At 44.4% G+C, this 21,513-nt stretch overlaps 1 protein-coding gene across 3 annotated transcripts in view; it reads left to right on the top strand.

Annotated features, from left to right (window-relative positions):
* The window catches only part of LOC115175982 (mucin-17), an 88,721-nt gene that overhangs the window by 9,453 nt on the left and 57,755 nt on the right, over nucleotides 1-21,513 (top strand). For all 3 annotated transcript variants that reach the window (XM_029735692.1, XM_029735691.1, XM_029735690.1), the window contains exon 2: nucleotides 10,334-10,445. Coding sequence is in view for 2 of the 3 variants with exons in the window: in XM_029735691.1 (XP_029591551.1) it covers nucleotides 10,334-10,445 (112 nt within the window). In the remaining variant the exon portion in view is untranslated. The remainder of the gene's footprint in view (nucleotides 1-10,333; nucleotides 10,446-21,513) is intronic.

Below are 21,513 nucleotides of genomic sequence, written 5' to 3' on the forward strand. Positions count from 1 at the left end.
AGACGAGGGCTCCGGCTTGTGGACCGTCGTAGGAGACTCTGGACTGTGGACCGTCGCAGGAGGCTCCGGACTGTGGACCGTCGCAGGAGGTTCCGGACTGTGGACCGTCGCAGGAGGTTCCGGACTGTGGACCGTCGCAGGAGGTTCCGGACTGTGAACCGTCGCTGGAAGCTCCAGACTGTGAACCGTTGCCGGAAGCTCCTGACTGTAAATGCGCGCTGGAGGCCTAGTGCGTGGAGCCGGTACAGGTGGCACCGGACTGGTGACACGCACTTCAGGGCGAGTGCGGGGAGCAGGCACAGGACGTACTGGACTGGGGAGGCGCACCGGAGGCCTGATGCGTGGGACCGGCACAGGTTGCACTGGACTGGTGACACGCTCTTCAGGGCGAGTGCGAGGAGCAGGCACAGGACGTACCGGACTGGGGAGGCGCACTGGAGGCCTGATGCGTGGGGCCAGCACAAGTTGTACCGGACTGGTGACACGCACTTCAGGGCGAGTGCGAGGAGCTGGCAGAGGATGTACTGGGCTGTGGAGGCGCACTGGAGACCTGGTGCGTATAGCCGGCACAGGTTGTACCGGAACGATGACACACTTCGCACGGCGAGTGCGAGGAGCTGGCACAGGACGTACTGGGCTGTGAAGGCGTACTGGAGACTTGGTGCGTAGAGCCGGCACAAATTGAACCGGAACAATGACACACTTCGCAGGGCAAGTGCGGGGAGCTGGCACAGGACGCACCGGACTGGGGACACACACTTCAGGGTGAGTGCGAGGAGGGGACACAGGATGTACCGGACTGGGGAGGCGCACTGGAGACCTGATGCGTGGGACCGGTACAAGTTGCACCGGACTGGTGACACGCTCCTCCAAACGCCTGCGTTGCCGCATACTCCTAGCCAACTCCATTCTCCGGTATCCCTCCTTACACTGTTACATTGACTCCCAGGCGGGCTCTGGTACTCTCCTTGGGTCGACCGACCACCTCTCTATCTCCTCCCAGGTTGTCACTGGCTCACTCCCCGGCTCCGCCGACCACCCCGTGTGCCCCCCTCCTTTGAGCTTTCCTTGTGGCCGCGGACCCCGGCGTCGTCGCTGTCCTCCCTTCTCTCCTTGAGTCTGCTTCCACGGCAGGCTTTCATGTCCTGCCAAGATTTACTCCCAAGTCCAGGATGTCTTCTCCTCCTTGGTCTCTTCCCAAGCCCAGGATATCTTCTCCTCCTGGGCACGCTGCTTGGTCCTGTTGTGGTGGGATCTTCTGTCACGAACGTCGTTGGAAGCATACTCGGACCAAAGCGCAGCGTGATTGAAGTTCCACATATTTATTTAAGCGAAACTTCCAAACAAAAAGAAACAAACAATCAACGAACCGTGACATCAGAGGTGCCACATGCACTAACTCAAAACAAGATCCCACAAAACAGTGGGGAAATGGCTGCCTAAATATGATCCCCAATCAGAGACACCGCTAAACAGCTGCCTCTGATTGGGAACCATACCAAGCACACCAACATAGAAATAATAAACCTAGAACACCCCCTAGTCACGCCCTGACCTACTATACCATAGAGAATCAAGGACTCTCTATGGTCAGGGCATGACAGCATGAAGCATATTGAGAAACTGACTGTTGATAAGTACTTAAGTATCACAGTAGGAGGCTGTTCCTTCTCTTGCTAGAACAAAATACGTACCGAGTTGGTACCGACGAACCAGACGTTTCTACTTGTAGAATCGCAATGCTCCTCAGTGGCCGATAACTTGGCTTTGAGCCAATGATAGAGCATACATCTCTATGTGGGGGAGCTGACAGGAGTGACAGCAAAAAGGAAAAAAGTGTTGTGCTAGGTAGCGAATGACACGCTAACGGTTTAGCTAACGTTAGCTAGCGAGCTAAAAAAACTGTCTATGGGCTGGCACTATGGGATTATGGAGAGTGAATTAAATTGTTTCTTCGTCATCTTGCTAGCTAGTTAACTAGCTGTGGCCATCTGGCTAGTATCAACAAGGGCTTTCTACAACACTAGCTAGCTAGTTAGCTAACATTGGAAAGCTTCAAAGCAAAATACAGAGGGAATAGCATTGCCAAACTAAGCTTAAGAATGCAACTCTACTGCCAATTTCTGTTTTGGAGTATTTTAACAAGGCTGATGGCTTCAATGTTGGTGTGGTTGAACACAAAAGAGATTGACCGCTGACACTCTGTTCAGAGGTGCTAAGTACCCCCGGCACGCTAACGTTTGATAATCGTACTGGTATGTGGGAGCCATTAGAGTTAACGTTTGCTTTGCTCTAGTTCAGTGCATTAGGTAAATGGCATTGAGCTGGCCAGCTAGCTAGCTAGTTAGCGATTAGCGTTACACGTGCCAGCTTCCTTAGACCGACTAACTAGTGTTTTGCAGAATGCAAGACACACAAACTAATAGGAAAATACAGAAAACATGTGGATTCATATTAAGAAGCAACGTGGAAAGCCACATGCATTGATAGTGTGCTGAGAGAAAGTCAACAGGGGGACCTGTGCTGCCTGCTTGAGCGACGGGGGCGGGAGCCATCAGCCACGGGAGGGAGAGTATTTTTTTGGGGGGGGGCGAGAGAGAGAGAGAGGCTCGTTAATTCCAGCAGCCGGCCCCAGCGAAAGAGGCACAGCAGCAGGGCAGACACTTTTTTATTACAGGAATCTTGAGGATAATTCAAAAAGTAGGACATTTTGATTGAGGTAATCAGGTAGAATGTGCAGATCACACCAGTAAAATTTTACTCTCACAACCAAGTCAAAGGGTTGCAAAATTCGACTAAATGGTTGCAGTCTGAGTCCTAAAATATCAAATTTACGATTGGTGTGGTCCCTACACCATTATTATGTGTAGATGCAGTATATTGTGTAGATATCATAGGAATCCTCCCAATGATATGATACCTGTCATATCACCTTTCATATTTGTTCACCATGACCTGCCATTCAAAATTGGCCCTCCTTGGCCCCCTTGGCCCCAATAGTTATCTGTGGATAACTATTTGATAACTTTTGTTCTTTCATACAGTTGTACTATCGTATTGATAGTTCCCCCAATAGTGTCGAATCCTCAGCTGCAATTCTGCGAAGGTGGTGGGGTGATTCAGAACCAGCAACCTCACAAGAGGTCCAGTCCCTATGGTGTTAAACCATACACAACACGCTAGACAGGATGCAGAGCTACTGGTTCAAACCTTCCACTTTGCATGCTCATCTGAGGGTAGCCCAAACATGCAGTATTTACACACATTTATGATCCTACAAAATTCTCAATGGCTTTATTTAGGTATGCTATGTGGTGATGAAACTTTGACCCTTATTTAGTGTCAAAGTTGAATATGAACAAACAGGTGAATGAGCGGCATAGCACATTACACAACAATCATGTGGTTGGTCATTTTAGAAAGCGGCGGTTGACATCTGTTTTTATTGGCACCAATACACCAGGTTGCCTTATTTGAACAGTGCCAACTATACACCTCAATGCCTGGATCAACAGCAAGAGTAAACATTTCCTTTTCATAGAAGAGTTCATTCAAAGGCAGGAGGGCCAAACCAGTAAAACAATGGAGTTGAGGTTTAGGCAGTACACCTTTATCTCTTCAATGGGGAGTGGTGAAGGGGAAAGGTTTTAAGTACACATGTCTCCATGAAAATGTAAAAAAAATGATCCCATATGTGAGACTACATAAAAGATCATTCTAAAAGATCATTACAATATCCAGTCAGCATTGCCAAAACCACACAGGTAAAGATACTTCCAAATATAGAGCACTTCATGCCGTTTAGTCTAAAAATCCAGTGTGGAGTGTTAACTGAACTTATCACGTAGTGCTCAGAGCAGTTGTGTGACAAGAGGAAACCTGGCCTCAGCATAACCCTTTTTCACAATTAAAAAATAAAATTTGTCTTGACATAACTGAAGACACGTCCCACTCCATTCTGTCCTTGTGCATAGCTTAGCTTCTTCACAGCCATCTGTCTAGACAGAATTTTAGCTACATTATCTGTATCTAAGGAGGACTGTCTATGGACATATTTATACCTTAGCTCAGAGAAGGGGCACGAAGAGAAATTGGGTACTTTTCCAACCACTGTCCACACTCCCCTCTTCATAGTTCTACATTGGTAGCTAAATCAATAGTGAAAACAATATGTGCTTCATATTTTTGACCCAGTACCTTCTCCCATCTCTGAATGTTATGTTACCTTCTATTGTTCATGTTTAGCCATTTGACTATTGATCCCAACTGTCATGTCAACTCAGTGACCCCAGTACACTAGCATTCTTGTATGCTCCACTGTTACGTCCGTTGTTGGAATGAGACCAAGGTGCAGCGTGGTAAGCGTACATTTTATTTTATTAACAATGACACTGGGAAAAACAACAAAATACGAAAACGAACGTAAAGCTACATGCAGTGCAGAAAGCAACTACACACAAACAAGATCCCACAATCACAGGTGGGAAAAAGGGCTGCCTAAGTATGATCCCCAATCAGAGACAACGATAAACAGCTGCCTCTGATTGGGAGCCATACTAGGCCAACAAAGAAATAGAAACATAGATATGCCCACCCAAGTCACACCCTGACCTAATAAAATAGAGAATAAAAAAGGCTCTCTAAGGTCAGGGTGTGACAATACCCGCCCCCAAAGGTGCGGACCCGGCCGCAAACCTGAACCTATAGGGGAGGGTCTGGGTGGGCATCTCCTCTCGGTGGAGGCTCCGGTGCGGGACACAGAACCCGCTCCGCTTGAGGCTCCCCCCACTTCCGTGGAACCGGACCGTGGATCGTCGCCGGAGGCTCTGGACTGGGAACCCCCGCTGGAGGCTTTGAACTGCCGACCGTCGCTGGAGGCTCTGGACTGCCAACTGTCGCTGGAGGCTCTGGACTGCCGACCGTTGCTGGAGGCTCTGGACTGCCGACCGTCGCTGGAGGCTCTGTGCCATGTATCTTCACCGCAGGCTTCGTGCCATAGATCTTCACTGGAGGCTTCGGGCCATGGATCATCACCGGAGGCTTCGTGTCATGGATCATCGCCGGAGGCTTCGTGCCATGGATCATCGCCGGAGGCTTCGGGCCATGGATCATCGCTGGAGGTATCATGCCATGGATCATCGCTGGAGGCTTTGTGCCATGAATCATCACTGCAGGCTTTGTGCAATGGATCATCACTGGAGGCTTGGTGCGTGGAGCCGGCACAGGGCGTACCAGGCTGGGGAGACGCACTGGAGACTGGGTGCGTGGAGCAGGCACAGTGCTTACCAGGCTGGAGAGACATACTGGAGGCCGGGTGCGTGGCGCAGGCACAGGACGTACCGGGCTGGGGAGACGCACTGGAGACCGGATGCGCGGAGCTGGCACAGGATATACTGGGCCGTGGCGGTCTGGAGCGTAGAGCTGGCACAACCCGTCCTGGCTGGATGCTCACTTTAGCCCGGCAAGTGCGGGGCGCTGGCACAGAACACACTGGGCTGTGAAGGCGCACTGGCGACACAGTGCGTAGAGCCGGCGCAGGATATCCTGGACCAAGGAGGCGTACTGGAGGTCTGGTGCATAGAGCTGGCACAACCCGTCCTGGCTGGATGCTCACTTTAGCCCGGCAAATGCGGGGCGCTGGCACAGGACGCACTGGCCTGTGAAGGCGTACCGGCGACACAGTGCGTAGAGCCGGCGTAGGATATCCTGGACCGAGGGGGCGTACTGGAAGTCTGGAGCGTAGAGCTGGCACAACCCGTCCTGGCTGGATGCTCACTTGCACTGAGCTGTGAAGGCGTACTGGCGACACAGTGCATGGAGCCGGTGCAGGATATCCTGGACCCGAGGAGGCGTACTGGAGACCAGGAGCGCTGAGCCGGCACAACCCGTCCTGGCTGGATGCTCACTTTCGCACGGCAAGTGCGAGGAGCTGGCACAGAATGCACTGGGCTGTGGATACGCACTGGAGACACATTGCGTATCTCCGCAAAGCATGGTATCTGAACCGGGACCAACTCCTCATCGTAATTACAGGGAGTTGGTTCTTGTACCCACCTTTGCTCCACTCGCCACCCCGTGTGCCCCCCCCCATTTTTTTTTGAGGCTGCCTCTCGGGCTTCCGTCGTCTCCTTGATTCCTGTTTTCCTCGCCGTTCCGCTCTCGCTGCCTCCGTCTGCTCCCATGGACGGCGATCCATTCTGGCCTGGATCTCTTCCCACGTCCAGGATCCCTTACCGTCCAGGATATCTTCCCATGTCCAGGATGTCGGCTCCTCCTGGCCACGCTGCTTGGTCACTTGGTGGTGGGATCTTCTGTTATGTCCGTTGTTGGAATGAGACCAAGGTGCAGCGTGGTAGGCGTACATTTTATTTTATTAACAATGACACCCGGGAAAAACAACAAAATACGAAAACGAACGTAAAGCTACATGCAGTGCAGAAAGTAACTACACACAAACAAGATCCCACAATCACAGGTGGGAAAAAGGGCTGCCTAAGTATGATCCCCAATCAGAGACAACGATAAACAGCTGCCTCTTATTGGGAACCATTCTAGGCCAACAAAGAAATAGAAACATAGATATGCCCACCCAAGTCACACCCTGACCTAATACAATAGAGAATAAAAAAGGCTCTCTAAAGTCAGGGCGTGACATCCACAATGTGTTTTCTGGATCTCGAAACAACGCTTCCGTCAACAGAACTTATTGGTTTACCGGGAGGTGTGTAAATAAGAGTATGTTTACCTGCAAATAAGGCATATCAGCAAGAGATAATAGTAGTTTACTCTGTAGAATTCTCGTGTTTTATAGCACTGTATTTATTGCCCAACATTTGAGTTAAACAGACTGAGTCAAATAGATGTTTTTGAATAAGGTCTACCTTTACCAAAGTGTGGCAAGGTTATCTCACATACTGTGCACAATTACTAGAAGCTACACAGGTATGCTTCACCCCTCAGGCTCTGGGTGAAACTTCCTAGACGCCACAGAACTTCATATTATACATGCATGCTTGCACATGTGTGTCAATACCTGTCTCCCCCTTACTACTACACTGAACAGAAATGTAAAAACAACATGCAACAATTTCAAAGATGTTACACATAAGGAAATCAGTCAATTAAAATAAATTCATTAGTCCCTAATCTATGGATTTTACTGGAAATACAGATATGCATCTGTTGGTCACAGATACGTAAAAGGTGGGGACGTGGATCAGAAAACCAGTCAGTATCTGGTGCAACCACAATTTGCATCATGCAGCGCGACACATCTCCTTTGCATAGAGTTGATCAGGCTGTTGATTGTGGCCTATGGAATGCAAAGTTGCTGGATTGGCGGGAACTGGAACAGGGCATCACAAGGCATCACAAACATGCTCAATAGTGACATGTCTGGTGAGTATGCAGGCCATGGAAGAACTGGGACATTTTCAGCTTCCAGGAATTGTGTACAGATCTTTGCAATATGTGGCCGTGCATTATCATGCTGAAACATGATGTGATGGCGGCGGATGAATGACATGACAATGGGCCTCGTCATGGCATCTCTGTACATTCAAATTGCCATTGATAAAATGCAATTGTGTTTGTTGTCCGTAGTTTATGCCTGCCCGTACCATAACCCCACCGCCACCATGGGGCACTCTGTTCACAACATTGACATCAGCAAACCATCTGTCATCTGCCTTGTACAGTTGAAACCAGGATTCCTCCTTGAAGAGCACACTTCAGTGGCCATAGAAGGTGAGCATTTGCCCACTGAAGTCAGTTACGATGCTAAACTGTAGTCAGGTCAAGACCATGGTGAAGACAAAAAGCACGCAGATGAGCTTCCCTGAGATGGTTTCTGACAGTTTGCAGAAATTCTTCGGTTGTGCAAACCCAAAGTTTCATCAGCTTTCCGGGTGGCTCGCCTCAGACCATCCTGCAAGTGAAGAAGCCAGATGTGGAGGACCTGGGCTGGCGTGGTTACATCTAGTCTGAGGTTGTGAGGCTGTTTGGACGTACCGCCAAATTCTCTAAAATGACGTTGGTAGAGAAATGAACATTCAATTCTCTGGCAACAGCTCTGGTCAACATTCCTGCAGTCAGCATGTCAATTGCACTGTCACGTCCTGACCAGTAAAAGGGGTCATTTGTCATTGTAGTATGGTCAGGGCGTGGCAGGCGGTGTTGTTTTAGTGTGTTTTGGGGTTGGTTTGTTTCATGGGGATTTGTTCTACTTTTCATTTTCTATGTTCATTTTCTATGTGTGGCCGAGTATGGTTTCCAATCAGAGGCAGGTGTCTTTCGTTGTCTCTGATTGGAAGCCATACTTAGGCAGCCTGTTTTTTCCTGTGGGTTGTGGGTGGTTGTTTTCCGTATTGTCTGTGCACCTTACGGAACTGTTTTGTCGTATTGTTTATTTTGGTTAAGTGTTCACGTTAATAAAAGAAGATGAGCACTTTACACGCTGCGCCTTGGTCCAATCCTTCTGACAGTTATGACATGCACACTTCCTCAACTTGAGACATCTGTGGCATTGTGTTGTGTGACAAATTTTAGAGTTGCCTTTTATTGTCCCTAGCACAAGGTGCACATGTGTAATGATCATGCTGTTTAATCAGCTTCTTGATATGCTACAACTGTCAGGTGGATGGATTATCTTGGCAAAGGAGAAATGCTCAATGAGAGGAATGTAAACAAAAGTGTGCACAAAATTCGTGAGAAATACACTTTTTGTGCGTATTGAACATTTCTGGGATCTTTTATTGCAGCTCATGAAACATGGGACCAACACTGAACATGTTGCGTTTATATTTTAGATTACTATACACTGAACAAAAATATAAACGGAACATGCAACAATTTCAAAGATTTTGCTTAGTATAGTTTGTTGTCAACCTTAATTAGGCTATATACTGTATGCATGTGATTCTATTAACGATTAAGGTTGGCATAACGCGTCGTTTGAGCAGAACTTTAAAATCCCAAATTGAATTTGTGAAGAATAGTCTGAGCCCTTAAGGTGAGCCTTACAGTATATTAAATCATTTGAATAGGGAAACTGGGTGGCTTGGCTGGCTGTGAACCAATATATCTCTATGCAAATCCTGAACTCTTAAAGCGTCCTGTCTAGTTGCACTGAGGCGCTCCTCACTTTCTCCCTCTATTTCTGCCTGTGCAGCTGAAGGAGGCTCTTTAGGTATGCCCAGTTGAACAGCAGCCAAATCATGTCTTAGATAGGAAGATGTCGGTCTATGAGCCTTTATATGAAGTCTTTATGAAGCCCACACAAGCAAGGCATTGTGCTTCTGTCAGGGTATACATGCCACCAGGACATCTTGGAAGATGACATGATCCGTCTACATGCATCAGCACTCTTCCCTCTGAGCCAGAGAAACAGCAACATACAAACATCAATTACATCACACCTGCCCAGACCCACTAGCATACACCCCCATGGCCTTAAACTGCACCATTTTGTTTCTCTCTGTCGCCCACACACTTTCTATTTTTAGATAATTTAGCATTTGACCTTTCCATTGCGTTAACGACTGAGGATTGGTTGATTTCCAGCTTTTAAATATACTATATATTTTTAAGATGATTAACGAGAAAGGTATCGTCCAACCCATCAGGTATCTCACTGCACCCTCATATGCCATGTCTTGATATATGCAGACAAATGCATTAAAAGTACATTTCCATTGTAATACTTCTGACAGCCAACTTTCTAACTCCGCCCATAGCTTGTGGAGGCCAGATGACCTGGCCCCCACAGACACCCGACTTCAACCAAATTGAGATGGTTTGTGATGAGTTGGACCGCAGAGTGATGGAAAAGCAGCCAACAAGTGCTCAGCATATGTGGGAACTCCTTCAAGACTGTTGGAAAAGCATTCCAGGTGAAGCTGGTTGAGAGGATGCCAAGAGTGTGCAAAGCTGTCATCAAGGCGAAGGGTGGCTACTTTGAAGAATCTCAAATATAAAATATATTTTGATTTCTTTTACACTTTTTTGGTTACTACATGATTCCATGTGTTATTTCATAGTTTTGATGCCTTCACTATTATTCTACAATGTAGAAAATAGTAAAAAATTAAGAAAAACCCTTGAATGAGTACAGGTGTGTTCAAACTTTTGACTGGTACTTTATAAAGTATCAAAAATATTTTCTCAAGCATCCTTAACATGGTCAGTCTGCATATTCAAAAGGTGGTTTAGTGTTAACAGCTCAAGAGGTTGAAGCGCTAGAGCGAGTGGAATAATAATAAGATGTAAGAAATCTAGAGTTGTGCTTTGCCTTCAGCAAGCACACCTAATCAGGTTGTATTTGTGTGTTCTCCAGTGCTGCTGAGACCAATGGATCTGGTGGTGATGCCCTGGGGAGGGATGCTAAGGATTGGCCTGATGTCAGTCACACCAAGACAACCAGATCTCTGACTGCTCCCAGATCAAAGGTCAGTTAAGGCATCCGCATGCATTCCAACCAAAACAGTTCGGTAGAGTTTATGCCTATATTTTGATGACATTTTGTGACGTTTCGGGGGAATTCGGTGAGGGTTTTTTCAGTTGTTCCGGCACACAGCATTTTTTCTGGAGGCAAGCCGAAGTTCGGACCAAAGTCTACGGCCCTTCGTCGGTGATTGGTCAACAGTAGTGATTCTTCAATAAAGTATTTCTTGTCGTTCAACAAGAGATAACTCGTTTTCATATTTTAACATTGAAAAATACTGCACCAAACATCTTAGTTAGATGTAAAATTGTGTGACTAATATCTCTTTGAAACAAACGTCAAAATTAATGACAGATTTCTTGAGTTATCTTAGATTATTTCGGACTATTTTGAGTAAGTATATACTGGCTACGGCACCTCAAAATGGACAAACAAACACTCGTTTGGTTCAGCTCGCCAAGTTCGACTAGGCGCCAGCCGAACTGAAGCATGCTTTTAGGGTCTGTCAGTCCTTCTGGAGATACAGTGCATTTGGAAAGTATTCAGACCCCTTCACTTTTTCCACATTTTGTTACATTACAGCCTTATTCTAAAATGTATTCAATTAATTTTAATCTAATACCCCATAATGACAAAGCGAAAACAAGTTTAGACATTTTTGCAAATGTATTAAAAATAAAAAACATAAATTCCTTACTTAAATACAATTGAAGTCGGAAGTTTACATACACTGTGCTTTTAAAAAGCTTGGAAAATTCCAGAAAATGTTATCATGGCTTTAGAAGCTTCTGATAGGCTAATTGACATCATTTGAGTCAATTGGAGGTGTACCTGTGGATGTATTTCAAAGCCTACCTTCAAACTCAGTGCCTCTTTGCTTGACATCATGGGAAAATCAAAAGAAATCAGCCAAGACCTCAGAAAAGAAATTGTAGACCTCCACAAGTCTGGTTCATCCTTGGGAGCAATTTCCAAACACCTGCATGTACCACGTTCATCTGTACAAACAATAGTATGCAAGAATAAACACCATGGGACCACGCAGACGTCATACCGCTCAGGAAGGAGACGCGTTCTGTCTCCTAGAGATGAACGTACTTTGGTGCGAAAAGTGCAAATCAATCCCAGAACAACAGCAAAGGACCTTGTGAAAATGCTGGAGGAAACAGGTATAAAAGTATCTATATCTATATATCTATATCTATATCCACAGTAAAGCGAGTCCTATATCGACATAACCTGAAAGGCCGCTCACCAAGGAAGAATCCACTGCTCCAAAACCGCCATAAAAAGCCAGACTACGGTTTGCAACTGCACATGGGGATACAAATCGTACTTTTTGGAGAAATGTCCTCTGGTCTGATGAAACAAAAATAGAACTGTTTGGCCTTAATGACCATCATTATGTTTGGAGGAAAAGGGGGAGGCTTGCAAGCCGAAGAACACCATCCCAACCGTGAAGCACGGGGGTGGCAGCATCATGTTGTGGGGGTGCTTTGCTGCAGGAGGGACTGGTGCACTTCACAAAATAGATGGCGTCATGAGGCAGGAAAATTATGTGGATATATTGAAGCAACATCAAGACATCAGTCAGGAAGTTAAAGCTGGGTTGCAAATGGGTCTTCCAAATAAACAATGACCCCAAGCATACTTCCAAAGTTGTGGCAAAATGCTTAAGGACAACAAAGTCAAGGTATTGGAGTGGCCATCACAAGGCCCCGACCTCAATCTTATAGAACATTTGTGGGCAGAACTGAAAAAGCGTGTGCGAGCATGGAGGTCTACAAACCTGACTCATTTACACCAGCTCTGTCAGAAGGATTAGGCCAAAATTCACCCAACTTACTGTGGGAAGCTTGTGGAAGGCTACCCGAAATGTCTGACCCAAGTTAAACAATTTAAAGGCAATGCTACCAAATACTAATTGAGTGTATGTAAACTTCTGACCCACTGGGAATGTGATGAAATAAATAACTTCTGAAATAAATCATTCTCTACTATTATGCTGACATTTCACATTCATAAAATAAAGTGTTGATCATGAACTGACCTAAGACAGGGAATTGTTACTAGGATTAAATGTCAGGAATTGTGAAAAACGGAGTTGAAATGTATTTGGCTAAGGTGTATGTCAACTTCCGACTTCAACTGTATGTATTCAGACCATTTTCTATGAGATTCAATTGATTGGACATGATTTGGAAAGGCTGTCTATTAAGGGACTGTCTATATAAGGGCCCAGAGTTGACAGTGCACGTCAGAGCAAAAACCAATCCATGAGGGCGAAGGAATGGTCCTTGGAGCTCAGAGACAGGATTGTGTCGAGGCACAGATCTGGGGAAGGGTACCAAAACATTTCAGCAGCATTGAAGGTCCCCATCATTCTTAAATGGAAGAAGTTTGTAACCACCAAGACTCTTCCAATTCCTGTGACGATCGTCAAAAGGAGTAGACCAAGGTGCAGCGTGGTGAGTGCTCATGATAAATTAATTTTAACTCAGAACACTAAAGCAAAACAATAAACAACAGAAAACGACCATCACGTTCTGCAGGCTAAACTGAGCTGTACAAAAACAAGATCCCACACGGAAGGAGGGAAAAAGGGATGCCTAAGTATGATTCCTAATCAGAGACAACGATAGACATCTGCCTCTGATTAGGAACCATACTCGGCTCAACACAAAGAAATAGAAAACATAGAATGGAACATAGAAATACCACAACCTAGATTGCCCACCCCATATCACACCCTGACCTAACCAAACTAGAGGAAATAAAACGTCTCTAAGGTCAGGGCGTGACACACCCAGCCAAACTAAACAACCGGGGGAGAAGGGCCTTGGTCAGGGAGGTGAACAAGAACCTGATGGTGACTGACAGAGCACCAAAGTTCCTCTGTGGAGATGGGAGAACCTTCCAGAAGGACAACCATCTCTGCAGCACTCCACCAATCAGGCCTTTATGGTAGAGTGGCCAGATGGAAGCCACTCCTCAGTAAAAAGCCCATGACAGCCCGCTTGGAGTTTGCCAAAAGGCACCTTACTACAGTGGTTGCTCCACTAAAAGTTTTAAGATTATGCTGTGGGACTTAGAGGTAATTTGTGGTTTAGTACTGTACCCTGCGTCACTACTTCATTGCTCCAGACCAGCGCAAGGGGGAGTTGGAGAACTGATTATGCTTTTGGGTCCTACTGTGTCTCTAACTGACAATGAATGGGCGACATAAACCTAAATAGAAACTGATAATTGTGCACGACTTCAGTATTACTTACTAAAACTGTTGTTACACTAAGGTTTTTATTAATTTATTTTGTTAGGATTATTTTTCTCTTACTGTAGTGCTGTAGGCCACGTTGTACAGCGCTTGAGTGGCACAGGGGTCTAAGACACTGCATAGCAGTGCAAGCTGTGTTGCTACAGATGCTGGTTCAATACATGTGCTGGTCTCGATTGGGAGACCCATGAGATGCCTGTAGGTTTTTGGTTCCTCTCCCTCTAAAAACATAAATAAATCATTATAAATAACAAACTGGCTTTATTTACAAATGAGTAACAATGTCTCACCCCATGTTCAAGAATGGTCTTTTTCTCACAAATTTTACATTATTTGGAAACGAAATCATCTCCAAAATATTGTTATTTTTTAAACAAAGTGATTATTATTATTATTAATTTAGTATTATATAAAAGCCCGTTGGACATTCTCACAGATATATTATTAACCTTGTTATTAGCAGGACAATATATATTGGTCATATTGGTCATGGCTCCCGAGTGGCATACAATGGGATTGCCTTGCAGTTCTCCAGCTGTATCCACTGAAAGTGCGTGAGGTTCAAGGCACGAGGGCAGGGGACACGGGATGGGCCACAGAGCCGTGCACAGAAGACGGACCTAGCACATGGGGGAGGGGGGGTGGACCCCCACCCCGTCACACTGGGTAGCACAGAGCAACACTATAAGGGGCATTGCGCTAATAATGGCGCTAACTGGGGAAACGTTCCCTCTGTTCTTAGTGCCAGTCTGCACGTTCAAGCTAAAACAATGTAATTAATAATAGCATCTTTATGCTTTCATTAATAAAATAGTGATAAAAATACTCTTTCAAAATGCCAATGTTTATTTAGTTATGCATCCATAATGAATTACTATGGGAATAAATATCACTGACTTACAGAAATATTGGAACAAAGTTGTCTAATGAAGGTAAACAAATTGTTGCTTACTGGAAAATACTCTTTCAAACACACACGGTCATGTTGTATAGCGCCATTATGGTTATTAGCAGGTAGCTGGACAATATACTTGCCTAGAAGGAGGCTAGGAGGAGAATTATATCGTCAAATGTATTTCTAAGTTAGGTTGGCTGTATCACAACCGGCCGTGATTGGTTGCAATTTCAGTTTAATCCACCAGAAAAGACAAAACAAATAATTCCACAAAAAGTATTATTATGTATCACATCTGACCGTGATTGGGAGTCCCACAGGACGGCACACAATTGGCCCAGCATTTCTCTCCCTCTAAAAACAGAAATAAATGTTTTGGCCTTTACAAATATTATTTTGGCTTTTATTCAGATTACAATTGCTCACTTTTGAAAACGAAATAACCTCCAAAATATTGTTATATATTATCAAGTTGATGACACGGTCATATAGCCCGGCACCTACATTGTAACGTTCATCTGTGGAAGAAGGAGTAGACCAAAGTGCAGCGTGGTACGTTTTCATGATGTTTATTATAACTGAACACTGAAACAAAAAAACAAAGTGGAACAAAACGCCACATTTCTGTCAGGTGAACACACCAAACAGAAAACAACTACCCACACCAACCCTGTGGGAAAAGGCTACCTAAGTATGGTTCCCAATCAGAGACAACGATAGACAGCTGTCCCTGATTGAGAACCATACCCGGCCAAAACAAAGAAATACCAAAACATAGAAAAAGGAACATAGAATGCCCACCCTAGTCACACCCTGGCCTAATCAAATTAGAGAATAAAAACCTCTCTATGGCCAGGGCGTGACAGTACCCCCCCCCAAAGGTGCGGACTCCGGCCGCAAAACCTGAACCTATAGGGGAGGATCTGGGTGGGCTTTTCTCCGTGGTGGCGGCTCCGGACAGGCGGGCAACTCTGGCAGCTCCGGTCAGGCAGGCGACTCTGGCAGCTCCGGACTGGAGTCAGGCACAGGACTCACCAGGCTGGGGAGACTTGCAGGAGGCCTGGCTCTGGGCGCAGGCACAGGATTCACCAGGCTGGGGAGACATGCAGGAGGCCTGGCTCTGGGAGCAGGCACAAGATAGACCGGGCTATGGGGGAGCACTGGAGATCTGGTGCGTAGGCTTGACACCACACTTTAACTAGGCAAGTCAGTTAAGAACAAATTCTTATTTACAAGGACAGCCTACTCCTTCCTCCCTGTCAGGGAATTGAACCCCGGTCTCCCACGTTCCCTACTCTCTATTACAGCCACTATTAAAGGCTATCAACTGCTTCTCAAAGATGCCCTCTGGTGGTCAAACTAGCACTAACTAGCATTAATGGTACCAGTGGTTCACACTTAAATAACGTGCCATAGAATTCTGCGGCACCATGCAAGCTGCACCGCAGTACGCTGCAACTTTTAAAGGACGAACCACTGTACTCTCAGACCGTGAGAAACAAGATTCTTTGGCCTGAATGCCAAGTGTTATGTCTGGAGGGAACCAGGCACCGCTCATCACCTGTCCAATACCATCCCTACGGTGAAGCATGGTGGCAGCATCATGCTGTGGGGATGTTTTCAGCAGCAGGGACTGGGAGACTAGTCAGGATCAAGGGAAAGATGAACGGAGCAAAGTACAGAGAGATCCTTGATGAAAACCTGTTCCAGAGCGCTTAGGACCACAGACTGGGGCGAAGGTTCGCCTTCCAACAGGACAACGACCCTAAGCACACAGCCAAGACAACGCAGAAGGGGCTTTGTGACAAGTCTCTGAATGTCCTTGAGTGGCCCAGCAAGAGCCCGGACTTGAACCCGATCGAACATCTCTGGAGAGACCTGAAAATAGCTGTGCAGTGTCACTCCCCATCCAACCTGACAGATCTTGAGAGGATCTGCAGAGAAAAATGGGAGAAACTCCCCAAATACAGGTGTGCCAAGAAGACTCGAAGCTGTAATCAATGCCAAAGGTGCTTCAACAAAGTACTGAGTAAAGGGACTGAATACTTATGTAAATGTGATAATTCAGGTTTTTATTATTAATACATTTGCAAAATAAAAACTGTTTTTGCTTTGTTATTATGGGATATTGTGTGTAGATTGATGAGGGGAATATAAAAAAAAAAGATATATATATTTTAGAATAAGGCTGTAACGCAGAGGCTACCAACTGCCTAGCCAGTTGTAGCTCAATCTTGGGTGCAATGATCACGTTCCCGCACTGACTGACAGTGTGGAGGCTCATTGATTTAACTTTACGTTAGCCTACATGCTACACTAGCAAAGTTATATATAGCTGTCGGCTATATTAGCCACGACTTACCGTTCTTTGTGCAGCTTCAAATGTCGAAGAAAGTTGGAAGAAATTGCACCTCCGTCTGTAATTTTAATGATGTACTTTTTACTCCATACATTTTACCTGACACCCAAAAGTACTCGTTACATTTTGAATGCTTAGCAGACAGGAAAATTGTTTAATTCACACACTTATCAAGAGAACATCTCTTGTCATCTCTACTGCCTCTGATCTGGCGGACTCACTAAACACATGCTTAATTTCTGACTGTTGGAGCATGCCCCTAGCTATCCGTAAATAAAAACAAAACAAGAAAATTATGCTGTCTGGTTTGCTTTATATAAGGAATTTGAAATGATTTAAACTTTTACTTTTGATGCTTAAGTGTATTTTAGCAATTACATTTACTTTTGATACCTAAGTATATTTAAAACCAAATACTTTTACTTAAGTAGTATTCTACTGGGTGACTTTACATTTACATTTTAATCATTTAGCAGACGCTCTTATCCAGAGCGACTTACAGTAGTGAATGCATACATTTCATACATTTTTTTCCCGTACTGGCCCCCCGTGGGAATCGAACCCACAACCCTGGCGTTGCAAACACCAATGCTCTACCAACTGAGACTTTACTTTTACTCAAGTATGACAATTGGGTACCTTTTCCACCACTGCAAATCATTCACGAGAGAAATCAAGTCAAGAACACTGTGTGACGCTGAGTCTTAGTTATCATTGATCAAATCAGAGGAAGAGGCGAAGCGAGAAGTTTCACTCTCGCCAAAATCTGTCCAAAATAAGCCCAATACATTTCTATGTACTTATTTTGGACCTAAGCTTGTCACCTACCTTCACGTCTTTGGGACAACGACTTCCCTTGTTAGGGCGGAGACATGAGCATATCATCATTATATACAGATCTCTGGACAGATCACATTTTACGCCTGCTACATTAGGTTATATACACACAGACTGCATGAGAGAGGAATGTACACAACGACGAGAGGGACAGAGACAGTGTTTGAAAGTATTCCTAGTAAAATTATTTTTCAGACAGCTCTGCAGCATACAGTATGTGGAGGACGTAATGTTAGATGGCCTGGCTGGCTGACTGCTACTGCCTGAACAGAAATTAGATGATTACTTTAAGGCATGAAAAATAATACCTGAAATATTGTATTATTTCATAGTAATTTCCGATTTTTCTATTGATGTGTACCCAATGTGTACCTGACAGAGACAATGGAATATTTTCCATGTTTTGGCAATTTAATCATCACTATTTTTGGCATTGAAATTTCCATTAAAAAGCTAAAACATCATTGTAACGTAATTTTTTCATAATGCATTTTATGTTAAGAAAATATGATCTAAACCAAAATAAAAAAAAAAGACTATTTTTAATAATCGAACCGGCCTCAAAAAGCGCTAATCGCTCAGCACTTTCAAATACTTCAAATAGAAATAGTGGATTTTGGCCACATTTTTTAGAAAATACAAAAATACACAGAAAATAAGTATTTAAAAAATCTGTCATATTCTTGCACTTTAGGCTATCCTTCTCTCTCAAACGTTAGGTAATCTGTGTCTCTTAAGTTGTCGCCACCGCTGTCGGCCCATCTGGAGATCTATTTAAGCAATACTATATGAGAGGCCATGAGTTATGACATTTTTATCATGGCTGTGCTGTGGTCATAGAATATACTGTAATGTATGTCCAAAGTACTTCAGTTGTTCCTTTCCCTTAAACCTAATGTAATGTGAAACTGTTGTAGCTCATCATACGACATGGGTTTTACCTTTGTGTTTGTCTAGGTTGTGTCTAGGATATCTCTATGTTTGTCCTAGTCTAGTGACTCCATTTGTAACTCAATTTTGTCCAGTGCTGTTTGCTGTAGTGTTTTCAGCTCAACTGCCAGTTCTGTGTGGATATTTGTGATGGCGGTCAGTATATTTGCTGCGGTATTATCTCAGTGGGGTTCCAGTTCTAGTATACTTTTGCTCTGTAGTCATTGTCCACTGTCCTCAAAGTCTTTTTTCAGTTAAACCCAATATGGGTGCAGCTGATCCCCGTACTGGATCTTACAACTTCACTTACTGTAATAACTGTAGCTCAGTTTGAGAAATAGTAATGCACATGAATCAAAAAATGAATCAAAAAATGGGAATAGAATCATAGTTACAATAGTTTTTTTCTATAAATCCTGTTAGTTCATATGCCTTGTGACTGTGATATATAGGCCTAAAGAACACAATAAGAAGACGGTGGCAGAATAAATTCAACTACACCTTTGTTTCAACACAAAACTGGAGAGCAAAATCCACAAAGCATATTGCATGTAACAAACAGTTACATGACCAACAGCATGGTCAAGCAAGTTAATGTTTCCAACCACTAAACAACTATTAATTTAGAACCACAGAGAGTTACCGGAAGTCGCAAAGAAAACAGGAGCTGCCTCCACTATTGCAGCACCATTTCAACTTCAACATTTCAACATCATCAAATCACCTATGCTTAGTCTAATACAATGACAACTAGGGCTGACCCCAATAAGTCAACTGTTCGATTGTTTGGTCGTTAGGCTGTTGGTCGACCGAGATTGTTTTAGTCGAGCAGTAACAAATCTATATTGTGTATGGCCTAGAATAAAAGCCCATTTGAAAATGTGGTCAGTGGCTCCACATGGAGGGTGTGATGCAGTTGCTGAGCCTACAGAGGCATGCAGAGGCCAAATCGAGCTCCGTACCGCATTGCCATGCGCCTTCCACATTTTGTAACAATGGGCTCTGTATAGCTCAGCATGGATTGGTTGATGGTAAGTGGGGGCGGTACATCCTGTATAAACACAAACTCACTTCCTTGACAACAGCTCTGCTCTGCAAAGTGCAAGAGGTATGAATGCCCTGACTTCTGCTGAGGCCATATCAGCGTAAATGATGCATGGCCAATGCAGACGTCCGATTGACTATGCGCCCAGATGCACAACGCACCTCTCTCTCCAGAATGTGCTCTCTCCTGACAATTTGTGCACATTCATTGTTTCATAACTTTATTGTGTGTTTAGTTTGGGTTAGATTGTTAGTGTAAATCAATTTTTATTTACATACAGTATATCACCAGTAGTACATTTACTGTTAATTCTGATCATTTCTAATCTATAATGTTTGTAACTTTAGTTAGGGTAATTTATTTTAATGCATTCAGTATTATTATTCCAGTCTTCCTGTTGTCATTGTCAGAGTGGACACATTGTTTGCAGAGTTTACAACCTATGCTACACTTGTGAGAAACAAGTTTTGGTTTATTTAATTTCATTTACGAGTTCTGTCAATTTAGTCATTGTCTTTTGTTTGGAACGCACCTGTAAATGTTGCGTAAGGATGCACATGCATAAAAGTAGGCCTATAGGCTACCTGGCCTGTGCAAATGTAGGCATATAGTGGTTAGAGCGTTGGGCCTGTAACGGGAAGGTTGCTGGATCGAATCCCAGAGCTGACAAGGTAAAAATCTGTCTTTCTTCCCCTGAGCAAGGCAGTTAACCCACTGTTCCCTGGGTGCCGAAGACAAGGATGTCGATTAAGGTAGCCCCCCGCATCTCTCTGATTCAGAGGGGTTGGGTTAAATGTGGAAGACACATTTCAGTTGGATACATTCAGTTGGACAACTGACCAGGTTTCCCCCTTTCCCTATGTGCTCATTTGTGGATCTGATAGTATTTCTGATTGGCTTAACCCACCACCACTAATGAATGACCTGTGGAGCTTCTCAAAGTGATGTTTTCTTCACCTCAAACAGCAAGCAAACGAAGTCTGTTGAATTACAATAGTTCCTCAATGTATTTGAAAAATCTTTCCAGCTCTCTCCCTTTCAATAACCAGTCAGTGTGAAAGGGAAAAATGTCATGCTCTAATCTAGTGGAAACATCATAAAATAGGCCTACCACTTAGCAGTGCTTGACCTGGACTGAAATAGGTTCCGGTACTCAGTGGGTGCTGGTACTGTTTATATTTAGGCGCAGGAACTCCACGATACTTTTGAGCTAATATTCTGTAAAGAGGAACAGGAGCTTAAGCAGGAACATTTGAGGTGCCGGTACTCTGCTCCAGTGAGCTCCTGTCCAAGTTAAGCACTGCTTCTTATCTCCTGCGCAAGCAGCCTACAGCTGTGTCTGTCCCGAGCTCACTGGCACAGGAAACTGAGGGCCCAGAATATTGTATACAATGTTGCAAGTTTCGGGGCTGGACCCAACTTAATAGTTGATACAATGTTTCAAGTTTGTTGCAGACAGGCCATGCATAGCTAATATGATTTATAGGATATTTATTTTCAGCTGGATATTTTCTACCTGCAGGCTGCAATGTTTTTATTTGTTTGCTTTATGTAGGTTTCTTTAAATAGTTGTCAATGGCAATAGAAGTTACTTTTTAGGTTTATCATTTTCATTTAGATTTGGATAAATTTTTGATTAACCACATGACCATGATTTTGAGATATGAAGATGTTATTATAAATTAGATGAAACTTTCAGGAAAATGTATATATGAAAACCATAACTGGCACA

Source organism: Salmo trutta, chromosome 36 (assembly GCF_901001165.1).
Source record: "Salmo trutta chromosome 36, fSalTru1.1, whole genome shotgun sequence".
NCBI lineage: Eukaryota > Metazoa > Chordata > Actinopteri > Salmoniformes > Salmonidae > Salmo > Salmo trutta.